The sequence below is a fragment of the Callorhinus ursinus genome, unplaced genomic scaffold (assembly GCF_003265705.2).
Source record: "Callorhinus ursinus isolate GAN/ISIS: 27379988/994484 unplaced genomic scaffold, GSC_fseal_2.0 scaffold5, whole genome shotgun sequence".
Lineage (NCBI taxonomy): Eukaryota > Metazoa > Chordata > Mammalia > Carnivora > Otariidae > Callorhinus > Callorhinus ursinus.
Window position 1 is genome coordinate 1016456 of NW_027397067.1, and position 23293 is coordinate 1039748.

At 36.5% G+C, this 23293-nt stretch overlaps 1 protein-coding gene across 2 annotated transcripts in view; it reads left to right on the plus strand.

Annotated features, from left to right (window-relative positions):
- UBE2V2 (ubiquitin conjugating enzyme E2 V2) overlaps nucleotides 1-16897 on the plus strand; it is a 40849-nt gene extending 23952 nt beyond the window's left edge. For both annotated transcript variants that reach the window (XM_025870585.2, XM_073892759.1), the window contains exons 2-4: nucleotides 2169-2317; nucleotides 7321-7446; nucleotides 13545-16897. In XM_025870585.2, the coding sequence (XP_025726370.1) occupies nucleotides 2169-2317; nucleotides 7321-7446; nucleotides 13545-13691 (422 nt within the window). In that variant the 3' untranslated portion in view covers nucleotides 13692-16897. The remainder of the gene's footprint in view (nucleotides 1-2168; nucleotides 2318-7320; nucleotides 7447-13544) is intronic.
- The last annotated feature ends 6396 nt before the right edge of the window (nucleotides 16898-23293 follow it).

The following is a 23293-nucleotide window of genomic DNA, read 5'->3' on the forward strand; positions in this document are numbered from 1 at the left end:
ATCATAGTCAACATTTATTGAGTTTAAGATGGATTACCTTGTTTAATTTCACAGTGATTCCATGAGGTAGGAGCTACTGTTACCTCGCTTTTATAGGCAAGAAAAGAGGGCTGGGGGGGTCACATATCAAGTTGTTAGCAGAACTGGACTTAGGCGGTCCGAAACTTAGATCTGTGCCAGAATATGCTGCCTGTGTGGTTTTTTTCCCCCCTAAGAAAGGCAGACTGCTGTATGCAGCGCCTCATTTGGATGTGTCTGGAGTCTTGGAAACTTGACTACCCTACATTCTCCTACAAATGGATCTAGAGAGCTTGTTTGGAGGTTCTAGCAGGGGAGCATGGCGATCAGTGGGGTGACAGATGTCACAGCCAGATCACCCTCACATCCTGCCTGCGTAGTTTGTACTGCTGTGCAACTTGATGGTTAAAAGTGGCTTTGGTCTAGAAACTGAGGATCTGCTTCTTACAGCTGTGTGACTTTGGGTAGGTCACCTAACTTTTTCATATCCTAGTTCCTTTAACCGTGAAATGGGTGCTTTTAGGATTAAATGGGATAATTTGCTTAAAGTAGCACAAGTGGTTATTAGTAGTCATAGTAGTTGTAATAGTGACTAGTCTTGTTTCTTGTAATTTATGACCGCTCCATATTTCTGTGGCCCAAAATTTTCAAGCATTTTTTTTATAAAGCATAGTATCTAAAATGGCTAGTGTTCTTTATAAGTTACAGTATTTATTGTGTTTTTATTGTATGTCCAGAAGGATTACTGTGAATTAGTACCAAGAGAGAAGTTACACAAAATGACAGTTTCTTTAGAAGAGATGTCTAAAAAAAAAAAATGCAAGAGATGTCAATTCTTTCTGTTTCATAATTGTGTGTGTGCATGCATGAGAGAGAGAGAGTGTGCAAGCATATGTGTGCAAGCTCCAGAGCCAGAGAGAGAGGCTTCTAGGGGCATTTACATAATTTTTTCAAGACTTATGTGGTTGGACTGGGGGATGTTTCAAACTAGGTGCTGCTGAGAACATGGGAGCCACAGGGTCCATCCTTTGGAAAGGCCAGGCCAATAATTTTGGGAAAGGTTGTGGTCAATTAAAAGAATCATGGTTGGATTCTAGGGGTTGGAGGTCACAATGGTGGCAAAGACCAGGTTTATTGAGAATGAAAGAGTGAAAACTGTGAAATGCTAGGAGATTCTAGGCAGAGGGCAAGACGTCTGTGTTAAGCTTTTAGATATAGGGGCGCCTAGGTGGCTCAGTTGTTAAGCGTCTGCCTTTGGCTCAGGTCATGATCCCAGAGTCCTGGGGTCGAGCCCCGCATCGGGCTCCCTGCTCTGTGGGAAGACTGCTTCTCCCTCCCCCACTCCCTCTGCTTGTGTTCCCTCTCTCGTTGTGTCTCTCTCTGTCAAGTAAATAAAATCTTAAAAAAAAAAAGATTTTAGATATAAAGTAGGGGTAATGAGGTCTAAAGAAAGGCAGGTATGAGAAGGGCTAGTGGATCAATAGTTGCTAGGTTGGGCCCAGAGTTGAAGGGTGGGTCTTAGGAAACTTACATCCATGAGGAGAGTTGTTCCTCAACGGAGGAACTCTCCAAGTGATGATTAAGCGCTGTTCTGACATGGAAGAGGTAAGACCCTACTGGTTTGGGGCGAGAAAAGGAAAGGAGACTGACTGGGGACTGTGGGTGGGGCTGCTTCAGCATTCTAGAAAAAAATAGTACCCTCTAGTGCTTTTTTTTAAAGATGGAACATAATTCTATTCTTTAAAAAGCATTAGAGAATGTTTGTTAATAAATTTGAACTTTTATGAACTTTGGTCTTTGCCCATTTATTTGATGCATTGTTCTAGGCTTGGAACAGAAATCTCAATTACAGAAAATATTCATTTTATAATGATTTCTTTATGATTTTTTTATGTCAGGATAACATTGATTAATTAGGAATTTATATACATGTTCTGTATTGCAGTAAATATTTGGTACAGTGTTTTCTTTAGCGTTAACATTTTGAGCAGTTTTTTGATTGAACATTTTCTGAGCAGAATGCTTAAAGGGAATTTTGTCTTTTTGGGGAAATAATTTCTAAAAGTTAATTTGGAAAAAGCTGAATTTGAATATATGTAGCTCTTGTAATTATGGGCTTTTTACATTTACATTGACATTCTTTTGTATAGGAGTTAAAGTTCCTCGTAATTTTCGCTTGTTGGAAGAACTTGAAGAAGGACAAAAAGGAGTAGGCGATGGTACGGTTAGCTGGGGCCTCGAAGATGATGAAGATATGACACTTACAAGGTGGACAGGCATGATTATTGGGCCACCAAGGGTCAGTGCTATAAATTATATATTTTTTATTATTTATTGTCATTTTAGAGTAAGCATTTTTATAGTATTGATATTAAAATAATTATCACCTCTAACTGAAACAATTCCTCCCTTTTAATTCATTTTGTATACTTTTATTGATGCTTCCTGCGTATAAGGTATAATGCTTGATTTTATGGAGGCCTGGGGGGAAAAGATTGATATGGTCATTGCCGTCAAGGTGTTAGCAGTTTAGTAGAGGAGAAAAAATAAGTACAAATGACAGACTTTAAATATGGCAGAGAAAGTTCACTACGGGACTTTAGAATATGTTTCTTCTAGCTGGAATAATTGAGGAAGGCTGAACAGTGGAGGAAGTTGCCTTTGGAATGAGCCTTAAAGGACTGACTGGTAGGATTTCAGAAGGTGGTGATGGGGATGGAGAACATTCCAGATAGAGAGGAGAAAAGGTGAGGAAATGGAGGGGTATTTGGGAAGAACAAACAGTATATTTTGACATAACATGTTACTAATCTGCTATGTGTGTAACCAAGGGTTTCTAAATTGGTTTGTTTTGAGTGCGTACTGCTATTTGCCCTTTTGACATTTGACTTGCCTTGTAAATGCTATAGGCCTCAATTTCTTCATTAATAAAGTATAGAGAAAAGTCTGTGATTTTTGCATATTTTCTAGCATTGTTGGCAACAGATCCAGTTGTGTTTTATTCTTAGGTCTTTCTCAAGTTTATGAAGTTTTATTTGTACTCAGAATCTTTTCCAGACTGGGAAATATTTTTCTACATTGCATTCCTTACTCAAAGGTCCCATTTACAGCACTCTTGGCAGTGAGTCTTTGAAATATATATTGCGTAATGTTTTTGACTTAACTGGCAAGAACACCAATTTGAAGGTTTTGTTTTTTTTTTAGTCTTCAGTCTCGTATACTATTGGCTACCTTATGAGAGCATTTCAACTGTTTTGCTGTTGGGTAGAGTTTAGATTTCCTCTTGATTATTACAAAAGAAAAATGGATCCAAGTAATCAGCAATGTTAACTTTAGAGAGTTAATTAATGTATGCTTTATATTTTCTGGTATTCCTTTGCAAGATTTGAGCACACTACTTAACCTAACAAACTCCCACTTCCTTCCACTGCTTTGATTTTTCTATAAGATAGTTGAGGAAGGAAATGTAATATTGATGTATTTTATAACTTGGTATTTGTAATGAAAACCTTGATTTTCAGTGCCTGTGAACATTATTACCATGTTTGGTTAAAAAAAGTGATTTAATTTATGAACATTCTTAATGAATAGTTTGAAGATTTGACAGTCTGAGCTTGATAGAATATAAATTTGAAATTATTTAGATTTCGTTTTTCTCCAGGCACTACCTCCAATGGACTTCAAATGTTAGGAATGTTTTGAAGCTTGTGTATGAGTTCCTTAGTGGTTCTGTGGGCTGTCCCATAGCATAGTTCCCAAATATGGAAGAGCAGCTCCCACTTGATCTCACACTGTTGGGGTCACCAGCAGGGCTCCCCAGATTAGCTGCCTTTCCTGGTGTCACTGAACTGCAGGAAGCTCCTGTGTCCAGGTTATGCCCAGTGCACAGTGAAGGCTGCTCTAGCTTGGGGAGGAGTGGGCCTGGCTTGCTTGAAAAGGGCATGTAGACACAGTGCCGCCAGTGGCCGTGCTGGGCTTCTGTTCATTGGGCCTTCCCCCTTTCTGGGGGTGGGGGTCTTGGAGCCTCTTCTCACTTCCTTTGGGTGCCAGGAAGAGGCAAGAGGGGAGCACCTTAAAAAGGCACAGCATCTTTCCAGCCAGCCAGTGATTTCTGCCTTGCATCACCCGCTTTCTCTCCACTTAACCTTCCTCACTGAGGCATGTGGGACCCAGTGGGGTGAATGCCTTGTGCACTCATTCAGTTGCCTTTTGAATTTTTTTTTTTTTTAAAGATTTTATTTTTTTGACAGAGAGAGACACAGCGAGAGAGGGAACACAAGCAGGGGGAGTGGGAGAGGGAGAAGCAGGCTTCCGGCTGAGCAGGGAGCCCGATGCGGGGCTTGATCCCAGGACTCTGGGATCATGACCTGAGCCACCCAGGTGCCCTCAGTTGCCTTTCAATAAAACCTGCAGGGGTTGCTGTCTCACCTTAGTTGTTTTCTCTTTAGAAGGTACCAGGTTTAGAGCAGTTTGTCCTCAGCTTTAGGTATCTACATCTAACTCGGATAATGGGAAAATTTTTACCTTACCATACTGTTACTTGGTTAATGGTTTTTAAATTGTTTTATGCATTATTAAGATCCCTGTTTCTTTATGTTATTCCAGTATTTGGATTTATATGATTAGCAATTTTGTTTTTCCATATATGTTTGTGTTTTAAATTTTCTGAAGCAATATTTTTTAGCATTAGAGGTTTAGTAACTTTCCCAAGTTTTCTCATGTGTAAATGAAGATACTATATCTATCTTTATATATATATATATATATATATATATATGGAGGGGCGCCTGGGTGGCTTAGCCGGTTAAGCGTCTCCCTCCTGATTTCAGTTCAGGTCATGATCTCAGCCTTGTGGGATTGAGCCTTGTGTTGGGCTCAGCACGAAGTCTTCTGAGATTGTCTCTCTCCTTCTACCCATCCCCTTGCTCACGCATGTGCAAGTGCTCTCTTTCTCTCTCTCAAATAAATAAAATCTTAAAGAAATATGGAGGATTAAATGACTTAATTAGACAATAGGAAGGTGCCTGACTAGTATATATTTAGTAAATATTAGTTCCTTTTTTTACTTTTTTATTTTACTATTTTATTAGATAATAGAAAGATGTGGCTGTTTTTTAAAATTTAGAGGTTATAGGGATGCCTGGGTGGTTCAGTCGGTTAAGCATCTGCCTTTGGCTCAGGTCATGATCCCGGAGTCCTGGGATCGAGCCCTGCATGGGCTCCCTGCTCGGCAGGAAGCCTGCTTCTCCCTCTCCCGCTCCCCCTGCTTGTTTTTCCTCTCTTGCTGTGTCTCTCTCTGTCAAAAAAATAAATAAGTAAAATAAATTAAATAAATAAAATTTAGAGGTTATAAAATTAGTCCAAGGTGTCCAAAGTTTAGATGATGTTTTACTCTAAGCATTGAATTAGATCAAAAGGCTAGCTTAGAATTTTTTGACCTACGTATAATGAAATGTACAAATCTTACCATGAGTTTCCACAAATATACCTTGCTGCCTATACTCTAGATATAGAACATTTCAGTCACCTGTGCCTCTTCCCACCTCCACCCCAGGCACTACTTCCTGCACCTTGGAGCAGTTTTGCAGGTTGTAGAACTTTGTATAAGTGGAATCATGCAGTGTTCATATTTACTGGTCTGCTTCTTTTGATTCTGCACAGTATCTTACAGATTCAGGTGTGTTCCATATGGTAGGAGTGTCTTTCTTTTTATCACTCTGTAGTATTTTATTGTATGGATCTGTACCACAATGTGTTCATGGTATTTGGATTTTATCTACTTTGTGGTTATTAGAAATAAAGCTGCTATGAGCATTCTTTTAAAAGTCTTTTGTGAACATGTTTGTTTCCATTTTTGGGGGGATAAAATGCCTAGGATTGGAATTGCTACATCATAGGATAGGTGGACACTTATTTCTCTCTATAAGAAAATGCCAAATTGTTTCCAAAATGGTTATACCATTCTCTGTTCCCAGCAAAGTGTGAGAGTTCTGGTTGTTTCCACATACAGTGAGTATTTCCAACATTGTAGAATTTCTTGGGGGCTATTATTATTTTTTAATGCAAGTTTTACAGAGAGGCTAATGTGTATCCAGATTGGAGAACCACAGACTGGATGATTTCCTTGAGATCTCCCTGATTTTAGTCCTTTCTATACATATCCAAAGTGCTGGGCATGTTGTTAATTGATGTGTGCTGTTAAACTGGGATGACTTTTATACAGGTGTTTCTTTTTAAATTGTCAAAATATTTAATAATCATATGTACAAGATTGTTGCATACACTTTAAATTACAGTAGTTTAATATCCCAGATCTGACCTCCACTTGGGAATAGCTCTTAAGGGAAAGGAAGCTGTGCATCAGTTTGGGTAAGTGAAATTTATAGATGGTTAGCTAATTTGTTTTTCCAGGTTTATGCAGGAACCAACAGGTATTAAATTTGTCACTTTTCATTTATTTTTTTCTTTACTATTATTAATTGTATATTAATAAGTTAACCAAGTGAGCAAAAGCCATAAGATAAAGAGTTAATTATAGCATGAAAATAAGCCTAAATAATCTGGAAGTATTTTATTTGGGAGCTTTAAAATAGTTATTTTATAATGTGATATTCAACTTCTTAATTAAGAAACTATTTTAAAATGATATGGAGACACAAAGCTTGCTGTTAGAGCTCTGAAAATGGAATTTAATGAATCACAAGGTTAATGAAGTAATATAAATATAATGGGCATGAAATAATTGTTTTATTGCTGTAAGGTGGTATAATATGCTGGTTTCCCTTTAGCTAGAAGTTTTTGATTGCTGTATAAATGGAGTAACCGTGTAGTTTATTGTCCAGCCAGACCCTTTTGAGAGTGAAGAAGTGTTGTTAATAATTAATACTGGGACAGTAGGAATAGATAGAATTGTTCTGGACAAATGGAAACCTTTACATATGTTTGATACAAGTCAAGTAGTCCCTCCCCCACAATGTAAACTTTTTTTTAACAAAATCTGGATTTGTTTTGTTTGTTTTTTACTTTTAATTTTGTTATAGGCATTGTTTGTACTACAAAAAGCAAGTTCTGATTGTCTCGATATTACTTTGTAGAATTATTTTAATATTATTAAATCTTGACTTTAAGTGTGCTTGCTCCATTTTTTTCTGACCATATAAGTCAAATAAATTTCAATGTAGAAAAGCAAATTCTTGATCATAAAGTAATGTCAAATATATTCATATTATACTTTTCCTCTTTATTAGCATTTGAATATAATTATTATTATTATTATTATTATTATTATTTTTTGCCTTTCAGACAAATTATGAAAACAGAATATATAGCCTGAAAGTAGAATGTGGACCTAAATACCCAGAAGCTCCTCCATCAGTTAGATTTGTAACCAAAATTAATATGAATGGAATTAATAATTCCAGTGGAATGGTAAGTTAAAATAGTCATTTTATTCTTATATAATGAATAATATGTAGTCAGGAGAAACAAAATTTAAAAAGGACCCTTGTTTAGCTGGAAGTTAAAAAGTTAATCTTAATATTGTTTTTCTCTTATAAATCAACTTATCCTTAAAAAAACCTTTATGTACCAGCCTAGGTAGATGTGATGATAGCAGTTTTCTTAGGGTTTTATTAATTGCTTCAGTAGTCATATTTTAGTTGAATCCTTATTTGGTGAAAAGAAGACCATTATTTCCTTTTGAATGTTATTTTTCTTTAGGTTAAGGTACATTTGGTGAAATTAAAAAGATGAATATTCTTAAAGAGGAGGCTTTTCTTTGAGGAACAAGTATGTCTGTATTAGAACAAACAGGATAAGCGCTGGTCTGTTGAAAGCAAATAAACCAAAATGACATGTTCTACCAGATTCACACAGGGAAGTTAGTGGAAAGGCTGAATTTCAGTATGAGGAGTGAGTTTGTTAACGTCCATGTTAAGAATTTTTTTTTTTTAAAGATTTTATTTATTTATTAGAGAGAGAGAGAGCAAGTGAGCACAAGCAGAGGGAGGGGCAAGAGAGAGGGAGAAGCAGACTCCTTGCTGAGCAGGGAGCGCGATGCGCAGCTCCATTGTGACCTGAGCCGAAGGCAGACACATAACCGACTGAGCCACCCAGGTGTCCCTCATGTTAAGACCTTTAAATCCAGACTCTTGAGATGCCATGTGCTCAGCAGGGAGCCTGCTTTCTCCCTCTCCCTCTGCCTCCTCCCCCCTGCTCGTTCTTGCTCACTCGCTCGCTCTCTCTCATGAATAAATGAAAAACAAAAACAAAAAAACCATGAGTTTATGCTAGTACCTTCAGTTCTATTCCAACACGATAGAGCATAGTCCACATTTCATCTGTTCCACATTTGTAATTCCCTCTGGCTATCCCTCTAGCCCCCAACCTCAGTCAAATATGCAAGCACACAGCTAGGCCCCGGAATGGCTAGTGCCTCGCTGCTGGGTGCACTGGATGAAAGCATGATCTTGACAGGAAGAAGGTGATGAACAGGTCATTGGAAATCTCAGCTCTGGACCTGCTGGGTCACTTCCAAACCTCTCTACCTGCTGCGTGCCAACTAAAAGCTGGGTCCTGAGAGTCCTTTCTGTCAGTCTGTCAATCTTTGTAATTTACTGGGAATATTTAGTCCATTTAATATACAATATATTAATACATTTAGGTTTAATAAATTACCTTATTTTGTGGTTTCTGTTTTTCCGTGTGTTTCTGTTTCTTGTCTACTTTTGAAATGGCTGTTCTCAACTTTTTAAATTCTCTTTCTATTCTTTCAATGGTTATTCTAGAAATAATTATTTCTATGTCAGGTAATATTAAGAAATGTTATAGAAATAGTATTATAAAACATTTTGAATTTACAGAAAGTATTGTTTAGGGAATTTCTTTTGTGACATACAGCATTGCCTTTATGAGGAAGATATTTTTGTTAAATTTCTCTACCAGGAGGAGCTGTTCTTCTCAACTGCTGGTTTGTTTTCATATTATAGACTCTGTAAATTAATTAATGGTGGGTTCTGCATTGTTGTAGGAACTAGGAAATTCAGGATTAAATTTCAGGCACACCTCTAACAAGTTTATCTGATCTCATGGGTGTCTTACCTACTTTTTGACATTTTCTCTCTTTCTCTGTTTTTCTTCCCTTGCCCATCTACCATAAATCCTGTCAGTCTTTGTTGAAATTGTAACTTGAGTCAGGTCTTACTTTTCTGTTTACATTGCCACTGAATGAATGTTGACCATCATCTCTTGTCTTGCAACAGTCTCTCTGAATTTGCTTTTTTACCTCCTCCAATCTTTGCAGAGCAAGGAGCCAGAGGATCTTTCTAAAATACAAATTGTGTCATGTCACTTCTGTGTTTTAATACCCTTTAACGACTTCAGCCTCATTGTGCATGCTTTTTGCTATGTCTCGTTGGGACTCACAGGGTACACACTGCCCCACACACCTTTCATTTTGCCTTAGGACTGTTGCACTGTCTGTTCTTCGGTCTGGACATCTCTTCCACTCTGGCTAATCCTTACAGATGCTTCATTTCTTAGTGTAAATGTCACTTTCTCAGAGGAGTCCTTCCTGATTCTGCAGTCTGAATTCTGTTCTTTTTTTACTCTGATAATCTTTTTCTTTGTAGCAGTTACTTTAAGTTCATTACCACTTTTCTCTTTTTTTTCATTTTTGGTGTCTTTTTTTTTTTTTTTTTAAAGATTATTCATTTGAGAGAGAAGAGCCAGAACGAGCACACAAGTAGGGGGGAGGAGCAGAGGGAGAGGGAGAAGCAGACTCCCTGCTGAGCAGGGAGCCAGATTCGGGACTTGATCCCAGGAACCGAGGATCATGACTTCAGCTGAAGGCAGACGCTTAACCAACTGAGCCATCCAGGCGCCCTCATTTTTGGTGTTTTAAAAACAAGAAATATTTTTAACATGTAGACAAGTTTTAGAAAATGATATAACCAACATCTTCCATTTCTCTTGTCAAATTTTAGAATGTTGGTCTTGTTTGTAATAGCTTTATTAGTATTTTTCTTCTTTTAAAGAAAGACTGTATTTTAAATGGTTGTTAGCTATGTGTACCTTTCCCCAGTTTCCCCTTCCACTTTCCTCAGAGACGTAGTCTCATCTTGAATTTGGTGCTTATCATTTCTGAGCATGATTGTTGTGCTTTTACTATGCATGTGTGTGTATACTTCTGTATTGTATTGCTTTTGTCAGTGATTTTTGAGCTTCATCCATGTTGAGTCATTTAAATTAGATTGTTCCTTTAGGCTGTTTTCAACTTTGTTTTTTTTTTTAAGATTTTATTTATTTATTTGACAGAGAGAGACACTGCGAGAGAGGGAACACAAGCAGGGGGAGTGGGAGAGGGAGAAGCAGGCTTCCCGCCTAGCAGGGAGCTGGATGCAGGGCTCGATCCCAGGACCCTGGGATCATGACCTGAGCTGAAGGCAGACGCTTAACGACTGAGCCACCCAGGCACCCGTGTTTTCAATTTTCACTGAAAAGATTGCTACTGTGGACATTCTTATACATGTATTCTTTTATCCTAGGGCAGTGCTTCTCAAGACTTGGGTATTGGTTGGTTGGTTTGTTGGTTCCAGTATGTTACAGATCAGTACTTTTGTAAAATACAATAAAAATTACCAAGAAAATGAAATAAAAAAGATAAAATACAAGCTTGGATTTTTTAAATGAAAATTTCTCTGTCAAATTATCATAGGACTCTTGAAACACTCTCAATTTCTGTGTTTATCTTGTGGTGCACCAGCAAAAAATTAGTTCAAGGCCTGGCATCATTCCATGGAACATATTTTGAGTAGCGCTGCTCCAGGGCATACATGTAGAAGTGGAATGTCTGCTGAGGTGTGGGGCTTGCCTTCAACTTGATTGAATATTGCCAGCTTACTCTCTACAGGGCTGTATCCACGTCTGTCCTGCTAGCTGTGTATAACAGTACCCTGTGATTGTACATTCTCACCAACACTTCATATTGTCAATCTGGAACGGGGATTTGAAAACAGAAAAAGGAAATACTGATTTTAATTATTAGAGTGTAGATAAGTGTGTAGAGGGTTAGAGGTAGAGTGAATACACTGGACATCAGTTTTTCTTTTGATTGATATTTAAGAATTTAAAGTATTACTTTCATAACTAGTAAATAAATAACCATAATCTCACATTGACCATTGGTGATATGCCAGGATAATTTTATATATTTTGAGGTTATTTAAGTACCTGATGAATTATGGGTTTTGCTTTAGTAATTTTGGTTTATATTTATTTAATACAACAAGACAATTATTCCTTGTGGGTGGTTAGCACTGTAAAACGTAAATCATAGTTATTTATGCTGTGAGGTCTCAACTTTTGGAGTTTATTGTATATTATAGAATGATAAGATGCAGATTTGTTCTGACATATTTATTTTCCCATGCTCTTTTTTTCTCTCCTCTCTCCATCTTTTTTTCCTCCAGTTTTTTGTGTACTCTCTTGGTATTTCACAGGATTTGCAATCACTTATGTTTATTTAACTATCATGTAACCTTACAGCTGGAAGTGTTTGTTTCTGCTTTGGAAAGAACTTCGTATTTTCTCCACTTGTAAACTGTTGTTCACTAATGGAGTCTACTTAAAATAGGCTAAGGGGCTTGCTACTCCATAAGTTAAAGCATTAGAGTAAGCACTTTAAGTATATCTTAACATTATAATACTCTTCTTACTGTTTCAGTAAGAGAATTATTTAAAAATTATCTTTCTCTTCTATTTTAAGCAGTTTATTGTGATATAATTTGCATACCATAGAATTCATTCAAAGTACATATAATTCAGTGTTTTTTTAGTATTCACAGGATAGTGGACCCATTACCACAATCTAATTTTAGAACATTTTTGTCCTTCTCAGAGGAAACCCTGTGCCCATTAAGGGAGTATTGTCATCCTAGCAATATTAGGTCTTCCAATCCATGTATAGAGGATGTCTTTTCATTTATTTAGGTCTAAGTTTTGAACAATATTTTATAGTTTTCCTTATATCAGTCCTACACTTATACCTGTGCATTTTATTCTTATCCAGTTGTAAATGGCATTGTTTTCTTAATTTTATTTTCAGATTGTTTATTGCAGGTATATAAACATGGTTTTTATAAATTGATTCTGTATCCTGCAGCTTTACAGTATTTATTTATTAGCTCTGCTAGTTTCTTTAATGGATACCTTAGGATTTTCTATATACTAGATCATGTCATCTGCAAATGGAGATTGATCTATTCATTCTTTTTAGTCTGATGCCTCTTATTTCATTTTCTTGCTTGATTGCCTGGCTGGAACCTCCAGTACCATGTTGAGTAGCAGTGATATTAAGTATGATGTTAGCTGTAGGTTTTTATAGATGCCCTTTTTCAGGCTGAGGAAGTACCCTTCTATTCCTGGTTTGTTAAGTGTTTTTTTCATGAAATTTGTTGGATTTTTATCAAATATCTTTTTGTGTTTGTTGAAATAATTACGGTTTTTGTTCTCTATTAATATGGTTTATTAATTGACTAATTTTTAAAATCCTGAGCCAAACTTGCATTTCTGGGATAAATCCCACTTGGTTGTAATCTTTTTTATGTGTTACTCAAGGTCAGCCACAGGTGGGAGTTTATCAAGTCTTTTGTGAGCCTGTGCACAGCCCTGTCAATGTGTAGTCTTCTAGATTCCCAGAGATATGTTGGAACTTTTCAAAGCCCCTCTGGGCATCTTATTTCCCAGTTTTTCCTCTGAAATATTTTGATCACCTTCCTGTTTGTATTGTCTCCCCAGGCAGCAGAGATATTAAAACAATTGATGCTGATTATTTTTGACAAATTCCTGGGGTAGGTGTGGATGTGGTTGGGAGGAGTGACAGGCAGTACTCAATCGGTGAATTTTGAGGTCAGATAAAGAAAAACCCTGCGAGTGGGGTTTTCCAGGGAACTGCCAGACAGGTCAAGTGATGTCAGTTATCTGGGAATAAGGCTTTGAAGGAGCTGCAGTCCCATTCTGTCCATCTTCTTCAGTGGAAGGTTATTTTAGTATAGTGCAGAGAAAACACTGGAAAGAAAAATCCAAAACCAGAGATCAGGTTCACAGCTTTTTCCTAAATCCCAGTGAAGATAATTTCCCAGATTCTGGGTAGTGGCATTGGAAATGGAGAGGAACCTTCGGACCTTACCTCATCAAGAAGCAATTGTTAAATATGTTTACAATGTAGTTATTTAATGTAACGTTTGTTTATTTCTGATGTCCAAAGTTCACTACATGTTTATTGTAAGATATAGAAAAGCACATACACACAAAAGACATACATATATTTTTAGGAAATACCTCTTACAGAAGTAACTATTTTTCCTAAGTATGATATGAACCTGTAGTTTCATAAGGTTCTCTTTTGTGAAAATAGAGCCAGGCTATGAATTTTAAAAGCACTTCTTCTCATTAAAATATGTTTAATAAATTGGTGCCATAGTACTTTAAACTTTGTAGTTAATTTTGCTCTTTCCCCCCCATTTCAGGTGGATGCACGGAGCATACCAGTGTTAGCAAAATGGCAAAATTCATATAGCATTAAAGTTGTACTTCAAGAGCTAAGACGTCTAATGATGTCCAAAGAAAATATGAAGCTTCCACAGCCACCAGAAGGACAAACATACAACAATTAATTTTAGTGGATCTCAAACTTGTCTTAAATCAACAACCTTCTACTCATGTTAATGTCTTGATTAAATATCACAATGCAGAATACCCACACATTAAGTACAAGAATTCCAGCTGGTAAACATGACCTGGACATTTGTAAGAATATATTTAATATATGTACACCATTATGTTTTCAGGTTACAGGAGGAAAAATGCAGCACAATTTTTTTTCTCTTGTTAAGGCACTATCATTTAAGCATAAACCTGGAGTACTCAAAATAGAATTCAGGTTTACAAGATGAAAGCATGGAGAGAAGAGTCAGATGCTGTGGAAGCATATGTGTTTCTGAAAAGTAAAAAAAAGTCTCAAGAAGGAAAAACAGAAATGGCATGCTTTATCCATCTTGCTTTAGTGAAAGAGCTTCAGTTGAAATTGTCTAAAGTAGCAGGTACAATGAATATTGTCACAAATTGTGTTAATTTTTGAAGCGGTGTGGGTGCTGACTACTAGTAGTATCAAAAATATGTTCAGGATTGTTTTGATACCTGTATTTATAATAAAAAAATGTTGTGGGGGAGGTCGATGAATTTCTGTTAAAAGCCGTTCCTGTGTGTTACATGTAACAGACATGGTAAATATTTGTTTACAGTCTTTGTTTGACAAACCATGCATTTAAGTGAAATCAACAAAAAGGAAATAGGTGTATGGATATGTGATTTTGAGATTAAAGTTAGTCTTAAAATGTAAATAAAATGTGGAACGTGTCCTCAGAAACTGTGCCATTTCTATTATATTGATGTGGTATATATACAGTACCTTGCTGAGGTAGCAAAAATTGGAATTATTGTAGCTATTCATCTATAAATACCTTTTATTATTATCCTATTTTATATACTTCTTCTGAATTGGAATTTGCAGAGTATTTCAGAGAACAAACTACCTAATTAGTTTAATTTCTTCTTTGGAGAAAGAGGAATCCCAGGTATTATATTTTGAATTTTAGTTTACCAGAACTATTATTTAAAAATGAATTCTAGCAGTTCTTACAGAATTATAAATTGCAAATTATCCGAATACACATTCCATTTTTTCTTTGTAACCTCTTTTTTCTTTAGTTTTCTGTGACATTTCTTCCCTCAATGCTTTTAATACTAATTGGGATTAATTTTATCGTTTCACTTAACCTCCACTTTGGCGAATAGTAATTCTTAAGTGAAAGCTCATTTATGGTCTGTCTTAACCAAAATGACTCAAGGCTTTAAGTCACTGTTTTTCATTTCAAAGCACTGGCTATACTACTTTGTTAAAAATGTTCTTTTCTTATGAATTCCCTGAAGAAAATAGAAAGGCAGTTAGATAACAAGGACAAATTTCTCAAAGATGCCTGACATGTTATTATCAAGTCATTCACAGTTAAAGCTCTGAGCTACTTTTTTTTGGTTAATACATGAAAGTTAGTGACAGTTTGTCTGAATTTACTAATTCCTACATGGCTATTTTTAATTATCAAAGATGTTTAAAATGCTTTCAGATGATACATAGAAATTATATACCCACAAATTAGTGCATGTGTAATTTATTAAAGTAAGTTTGAAATGAATTATCTTGGAATACATTCTTAAAAATTTTAAATGGTTGAAGATTAACTTGAATTACAATGACTTCATTTTAAGACCATTACTGGTCTAAATCAGACTAGCAGCTACTTTTCCACTTTGGAAGCGTGTCTTGTCGTACAGTGTAGCTAATAACCATCTGAATGTTAAATTATATTGGTGCGCTGAAAATCTGGGTACCTTGATCTCTTGTCCTCTTTCCTTTCCAAATCCACTATTTTGAAGGGTTTCTTCCCCCAAGTATATGTTGTCTGAGTTGGCCTGAGGATATTTATTTCCTGTTTTGTTTTTAGGACTATGGATCTCTGCAGAATTTTGCATGCCAATTAGACAGTTTCCAAAGCAGAATCCATTTTGCATGTCACAATCAAGATATACGTGGCAATCTGAAACACACTGGTTGATTATAAAAGGAGCTAATATAGAACCACTCTTAATTATAGTAACATTTCTAAGACTGCATTTTTGAAGCAGTTTTTCCTTTGTTTTCTAAAGTGGCTAAGGTTATAGGAGTGTATGGTATTAAATGAACTGTAAAATTGCCTTCAAAATTTGTTTAAAAGGCTAGCAGTTGTGATCCTAGGGGATGATCAACACATTTAATAAAAATTACAAAAATGAAATTCTTCTCCTATTAGGTCAGTGTTATGTTTTAATGGTTTTAGTTACTAGTTTTCAGAATTGCTGGTTTTAACATTTTTTCTAATATTTTTAAAGTGATGGCATTTGTTATGGGTTAAGTGTTTACTTTTCAGAATTTTGGACCATAAACATTTGTAAGGATCGTGGTATTTGAGTCTTCTGGGTGTAATACAGAGGAAATTTATAATTTCAAATTATCCTTTGAAAAGAATTTATCACACTTCAATTTGAGTAAGTGCTTGGAGAGTACATTAGTTTTACTCACTATGGTTTATTGGTCTGGATTACTTAATGCCAATTCATTGATTTTAAATATTTCCCACTGTATATATTTTTACTGATAAATACATGTGAAATTAATATTGTTTTAAAAATTTAGAGGAGACAGCTGGAAAATATTAGTACATTATCCTTAATAGGTTTGGTGTGTATGGCTTTGGGTGGTTTGGGTAGGTGCATCATGGAATTACAGACTTTGGTCAAAACTATGTTAACCCTTTTAATGAGCACATGATTGTGTTCTTATGTACAGTTTAAAGAATGTAAGTACTAATGATAAAGTCTACTGTAATGAATAGTGGGATTTGGTAGGTATTTAAGGAATTTTTCCCCCCTGATTTCATTTTAGAAGTATATTTTTTAGACCTATGTGTAGAATCATAGTATTGTTTATTGCTGGGAAGGATCTAAATAAAAGGCACTGATTTTACTTTTCTGATAAGTATCAATGTAATTTTCCAGTATCATCTTGATTGATTTTTGGTTATTTTCACAAAAAGATTCCAATTCTCACAATTTTGGAAAGCATATGTATTTTGTATATAAAATAGAAACAGTATAAAAAGGAATGGAATGGATACAGTGTATTATAGAATTTATATGAGCATTGGCAGTTAATTCCCACCCAGAACTGTGTTTACTAAAAAGCAGGAAATGTATGGAAATAAAATACCTTTTATGCTAAAGTTAATATGCCTTATAGAAGTTATATTGAGTGGATGGAAATCTTACCATAGTTCACACTGAAAATGTTATTTTAAAAGTATAGTGGAACGTTGAAAATAAAAGATACACCATATGCATTTTCTGAAGAGAAAAGTTTGAAGGTATTTGGTGATACAGAAAATGACGTCAAAACCATCAGTTTGTGGAATAAGCGAGTTTGGGGAACTCATGGAGTGAGTACATGATTTAAAAAAATAAGTGGATATGAAGAGGTTGCCGTGGTGTTTACATCCTTAGTTGGATATTCTCACCAAAAAAAGTTCCTAAGGGTAGGCTTCATCTCATTTCCCATGTAGTCTGTAAGACTGAGCCACGAGTTTTTTGGCAAGTTCATTAGGAAATCAACGATCAAAGCCAGTTAGATCTCACTTTCTTAACTTAGAAAGGTTCCAGGAATCATTCTTTCTAAAATGAGTAACTGACCAAATGCCACGTAAGGTTCGTGCAGGGATCCGTTGGCTGCCAAGTGTAGACTTGTGTGAATTGTTTTGTCTTGTCCTTGTTCAGTAATGCACAGCTGTTTCTCTGGAAGTTTTTGCAGCCAAGAAATTACACAGAAGTGAAGTTAATATTTTACCCCCAAAGGAAGACTTATAGTTGGCACTAAGAATCCAGTAGTAATGAGAAACCTGTGGCCAGCAAAGAAGCAAATTACTGAGTTGAGAGTAAAAACTTTAGTTTGTTCAGTGCAGTAGTTGGATAAAAAATATTTTGTTCGGGGCGCCTGGGTTGGCTCAGTCGGTTAAACTTACGCCTTTGGCTCAGGTCATGATCCCAGGGTCCTGGGATCGAGCCCCATGTCCGGCTCCCTGCTCAGCAGAGAGCCTGCTTCTCCCTTTCCCTCTGCCTGCTACTCTGCCTATTTATGCTTTTTGTCTCTCTGTCAAATAAATAAATAATATCTTTTAAAAAAATTAAAATATTTTTTCAAAGATTATAAAGAAACACTGTTAACAATTGAGTGTTTATTCTTCATGTAGTAGAATTGCTTTTTTAAAAGCGATAAAAAAGTAACCTGGAGGGGCGCCTAGGTGGCTCAGTCGTTGGGTGTCTGCCTTCGGCTCGGGTTGTGGTCCCTGGGTCCTGGGATCGAGCCCCACATCAGGTTGGCTCCCTGCTCCGTGGGAGGCCTGCTTCTCCTTTTCCCACTCGCCCTGCTTGTGTTCCCTCTTTGGCTGTGTCTCTCTTTCAAATAAATAAAATCTTTAAAAAAAAAGTAACCTGGAAAATTTACAATATAATGTGAGATTTTAACAGGATATTCTCATATTAAAATGTAGTAAAATTTGTTATGATAATGTCATTTTTGGGGGGTCCAAAGACGACTCCTTTTACAGTCAACAAGCAAGGTAAATGTAAATGCTTTATTATACAAGGGTGGGATGAATTGTAGTTTAGCAGTCTTTAATAGAGGAAAAATAGATTTTCTTCACAGTTGATAACTGACAAAGAAATGTATTACTGTTTTACTCCTTTTCAAGCCATGTTGGCCAAGTAATGATTGTCAGATGTCCAGCTTATTATCATAATTATCTTTCTATTGCTATAATTTTAAAAACTCCAGATAATTTAAAGTGGGTGATAGACAAATTCAAAGTGGGTGATAGGTTTTTCTTCAATAATTTGCAATACTCAAATGAAAATAATTGAGTACACAAGGAAAGTAAAATATCTAAATGCCTAGATTTCTTAATCCTGAGTAATGTATGGACTTCTTTAAGGAGAAAAATAGTACTTGTGGACTCAGTATTGTTTTGAATTATTGTTAAAACATTGTTTAATGCATAAAACTGTACTAATGCAAATGTATAAACTTATGCTCTTGGGCTTTATAAAATTACAAAGTCTATTTCATTCAACTAGAGTAATTAAAATATAAAATACTTTAGAATTGAGGATGTTTTATTTAATCTGCTTGAAATGTAAATATAGGTGGTGTTTCTTTTTGGCTCCCCCTCCCCTTTTTTTTTGCCATGTCCATACTATGATATGCTGCCATATTTCAAATTTTCTTTTTTCTCTTGCCAGACTGCTACAGAAACATCTTTGCTATGTTATCTGACCTTCATTTGGTGTAAATACAATTCTTTATTAAGTCCACTACTGTTCTTTTCTATTAGCCAGACAGTTCTTGCAAAGAACTAAAATTCCTGAGTCTTTGATTCCACTTTGAGACCACAATTGTCTTAAAACCTTGATTATGAAGAATTACAGTGATACTTTACTGTCATTGTGGTCCTGTATAGGAATAACAATTATAATTGGTGATGATAGGTAACTTGATACATTGATAACATTTTAATTTAGGGTAACAATTTTTCCTTTTTTAAAATTTTAAATTCAAGTTAGTTAACATAGAGTATATTACTAGTTTCTAGGGTAACACGTTTTAATGATGTCTTCAAGCTAAATGGTATGATCCCCAAGCTCAGTGGTAAGGGATGCTAAACACATTTATTGTTTTAGAATATAAACTGCAGTTAAAAGAGACCCCTCCCTCTCTGTTTTGAGTACTGTGTCACCATTCTCTGGTGAATCTCTGTTTCCATCAGCTCATGGTCACCTCTGTTCTTCTTGTGACCAGTTCTCCTGTCTTGTTGAGTGGATTTTTCCTTGGAATTCCTTCAGGCACTTTCAGTTTTCTTCTCCCCATCATCCTGGATGTGATCTCCTCCATCCTCTTCCTTTGGCATCAACATTAACCATGAGTTTGAAGAATACTCTTGGGAGATTGTTTCACCAGCTTGAATCAGTTTGGTATGCTCTGACTCCTTCCTACCATGTGCCCTTTGTTCATCACCTCTGTTAGTGTTTGTAATCCTGTTTCCTTCCTAACTTCTTTACCACTCTGATTTTAGATCTTTTTCTCAACCTATCTCTGTTGTCCTCCTTGGCCTTGTGTTGATGTTTTGGCTTTAACTTTTGAGAGTTGATGTCCAAGCAGCCAAATATGGTGGTCATGATCATCACAGTAAAGTTATTTATAAATGTATTTTAATAATTGTATTATTTGAATTTTAAATAACATACCTCCAAAGTATATTTTTTGAAACTAAAAAAATTGGATGTTTTCTTATTTGAAATACTTAAGATTATTAAAAATATCACCTTTTGAAAACAAATGTATTTGGCTACAAAGAAATGTTAGAATTATTTAGTTGGATTAAAAGTTGTTGGAATCATGACTACCAGATATGAGGTAACTTTTTATGTCATGAAAACTTTCCTGAGTTCTATTTATGAAACACATTGGGATACTTGTTTTCAAGAACTCCCTGTGTTAAATCCTTATGAAATGCCACTTACTAGTACATGAATATAGATGATAATATGGAGTTTATACGTAAATATAAATTATGGTCAACTCTTGGTTATTGAGTGAATGATGTTGGCAGGACAAATAAATACTGATAGAGCCTAAGTGCCCATTAGCAATAAGGTTCTAAGGTGAACAGGATAGTAATAATTGGTAAATGAAGAAGAGCAGTAGAGAGGAAGTTAGTGCAAATCCTGGGGGTGAATACTGTTTTGCCATGTGCCCTATGACTTCAGGCCAGTTAGCTTTTGTAATCTTCACTTTGTTCTGTAAAGTCCATGTTTACCCAGAGTTGTGGTTTTATGAAATAATATGGAAGTTTTATTTACAGTCTGATACAGAGTGATCAATAAGTGGTAGCATTTAAAAATATTAATCTAAGCATTAAATCTTAAAGTATGCATTTGCATTAAGTGTCTACTGTGGAGAGAGTGGGCTGATTTTTCAGAAAGTTATATGAGGTTATGTAGGCTTTATTTAGCTACTTGTGCATTCTGGATGAATTTAATTTCTGGTCATGGTTGAAGGTAAACAGATGGGCTTCTGGATGTTAGTTCTGGCATGCCTGGCACCCCTGACATTGGCCAGAGGATCCCTTCCCCCTGTCCTGCTCCTGGGTGTGGTGGGCCTGGTGGATCCACATCTGGATGGGCACGGTTGTTTTGGTATCAGCAGGTTTTTACAATGAATTCCATTGGAAAGAAGTAACTTACTTATAGTGCAAAAGAAAGCTTGCGTAACTTGGGCTGAAGGCCCCACTATTTCAGCTACATTCCAGTAGAAAATTTTGTATATGCAGCCCACATAAAGTGAATGTATGTGCTAAGAAACATGATTAAAGGAAAAGATTACATTTCAAATTTACATCTTCCAGTAATCATCTTCACTTTTTTTTAAAGAGAAGAGAGCTGTATTTTTTTTAAAAGATTTTATTTATATATTTGTCAGGAGAGAGAGCACAAGCAGGGGGAGTGGCAGACTCCTCTCTGGACAAGGAGCACAATGCGGGACTCAATCTCAGGACGCCAGGATTATGACCTGAGCCAAAGGCAGATGCTTAACTGACTGAACCATCCAGGCGTCCCAATCATCTTCACTCTTGAATGTAATCATATTGAAGTCATCTGAGTTGTAGAGCTCCCTTCCCCCTGCAAAAAAGTCTACTTGTAGTAAATGTCAATATGTGGTGCCTCCAAGGAAATCTCAAGAGTAGGGTGCCTGGGTGCCTCAGTCATTAAGCATCTGCCTTCAGCTCAGGTCATGATCCCAGGGTCCTGGGATCGAGCCCCGCATCGGGCTCCCTGCTAGGCGGGAAGCCGGCTTCTCCCTCTCCCCCTCTGCCTGCTTGTGTTCCCTCTCTCACTGTGTCTCTCTCTGTCAAATAAATAAGATCTTTTTTTTAAAAAAAAGGGCTTTCTTTTTGCTCATCCTTGCCTTCCTGGAGTTGTATATAATGTAATTCCTGGATAGGTTAAGACCTCAGTAAATGCTTATAAATTGTTTTTTATCTAGTCAAAAATGTGGATTAAGTTAATACTTGCCCCTAATTCCCCTGCCAGGTGTTAAAAGACTGGCTTTTAATACTGTCTTTACCACTAACAGTTGTCTGATTTTGGTTAGTTGATTTTATTTGGTTATATTAGTCTAGTAATTCAACAGAACTGTATTAGGTTTGTGCAGTCCACCAGGCATGTATGTACAGTGGTGAGTGTCACAAGGTAGTGTCACACAGCATCTTATGGGTACAGTCTACTGGGGCTTAGAGATGGGCAAGTAGGCAACTTATTTATTGACAAATGCCAAGAGAGGTGAAGTGTTGACCTTTGTGGGATATTCATAAGGAACATCTATCTTCTTGGGACTGAATTCCAAAGGTTCTTGAACAGCTACACACAGTATGATTGATAGCATGTCTTTTAAAAAGTATAAATACATACCGATTTGCTCATCCGGGTGTTTGGTAACCTGTGAATTATTAAAGGGTTATATTGTCATTTAAGAATAACTTAGACTTTAAATAGCCCACATATTCTCTGGGGTAGTTTCCTGACCCATGAAAAGGAAGCTGGAGTAGACAAGTTCTGAAATGCCTTCAGTGCCAAGTTTGTTGATTTTTCAGTCATTTAGAGTGTGTGCTCTAAGCAGCATAGAATGCTCTATCATGTGTTGAGCCTTGCTGGTCCTGTGGGGGCACACAGAATCATAATTTTGTGTATAGTGTGCAATCTGGAAAGGATTTAATTTAGTGGTATAGACCAGTGCTGCTCAGATTTTAATGGCATTTGAGTGGGGAGTTGTTGAAGATTTAAATTCAGTACATCTGGGATAGGCCCTCAGGTTCAGTATTTCTTAAATTCCCAGTGATGTCCCTATCAAAGGGTCTAATAAACAGTATTTTGGAGGAAAGTAATGGAAGAGTATCTAGCATATAGCAGACACTGTTGAGTAGACCACGATTTGGGTGCGTAAGCTCATTCTCTTATCTATACAGAGAAGGAACAAGGGCAGTTGCACCGAGAAGTCCCCATGTGTGCTGATTGTCTTTCCAAATTCCCCTTGCTTACTTTTCTGGCCCTCTGCTGTTAATTCCTCTGGTGTTCTTCACCAGCCCCATACTTGAGATCTGCTGACTGTCAAATCGTGTGTTTGTGCGTATGTGTGGAGGGGTGGAGGGGTGATTCTACCCCAGGTATCTAAATTTGACATTGCTACATCATGAAGTTTAATTCTCTTTCAAATGTTCCTATCTAGGCTGTATATAAATTAGTTTTACTGTGACTGCTGCCCTTGGCATTTCCTGTGCAGACAGTGATGTTTCTATGCCTCCAGCCCCCCATCCCCTCAGTGCACCTCTGGTCTCTGTGGACCCACCATTGGTGTATGTCCACATTGCTCTGGTCTTGAATTTATTTGCAAAGCTACTCCCTCCCCCTGGTTGGATAGGCATTTCTGGACACTGCCTCACAGAATCCAAACCTTCATCTCCTGTTAATACTAGTTCTTTTACCAACCCTGGGAAGCTCCTCATCCCTGTTCCAGATACAT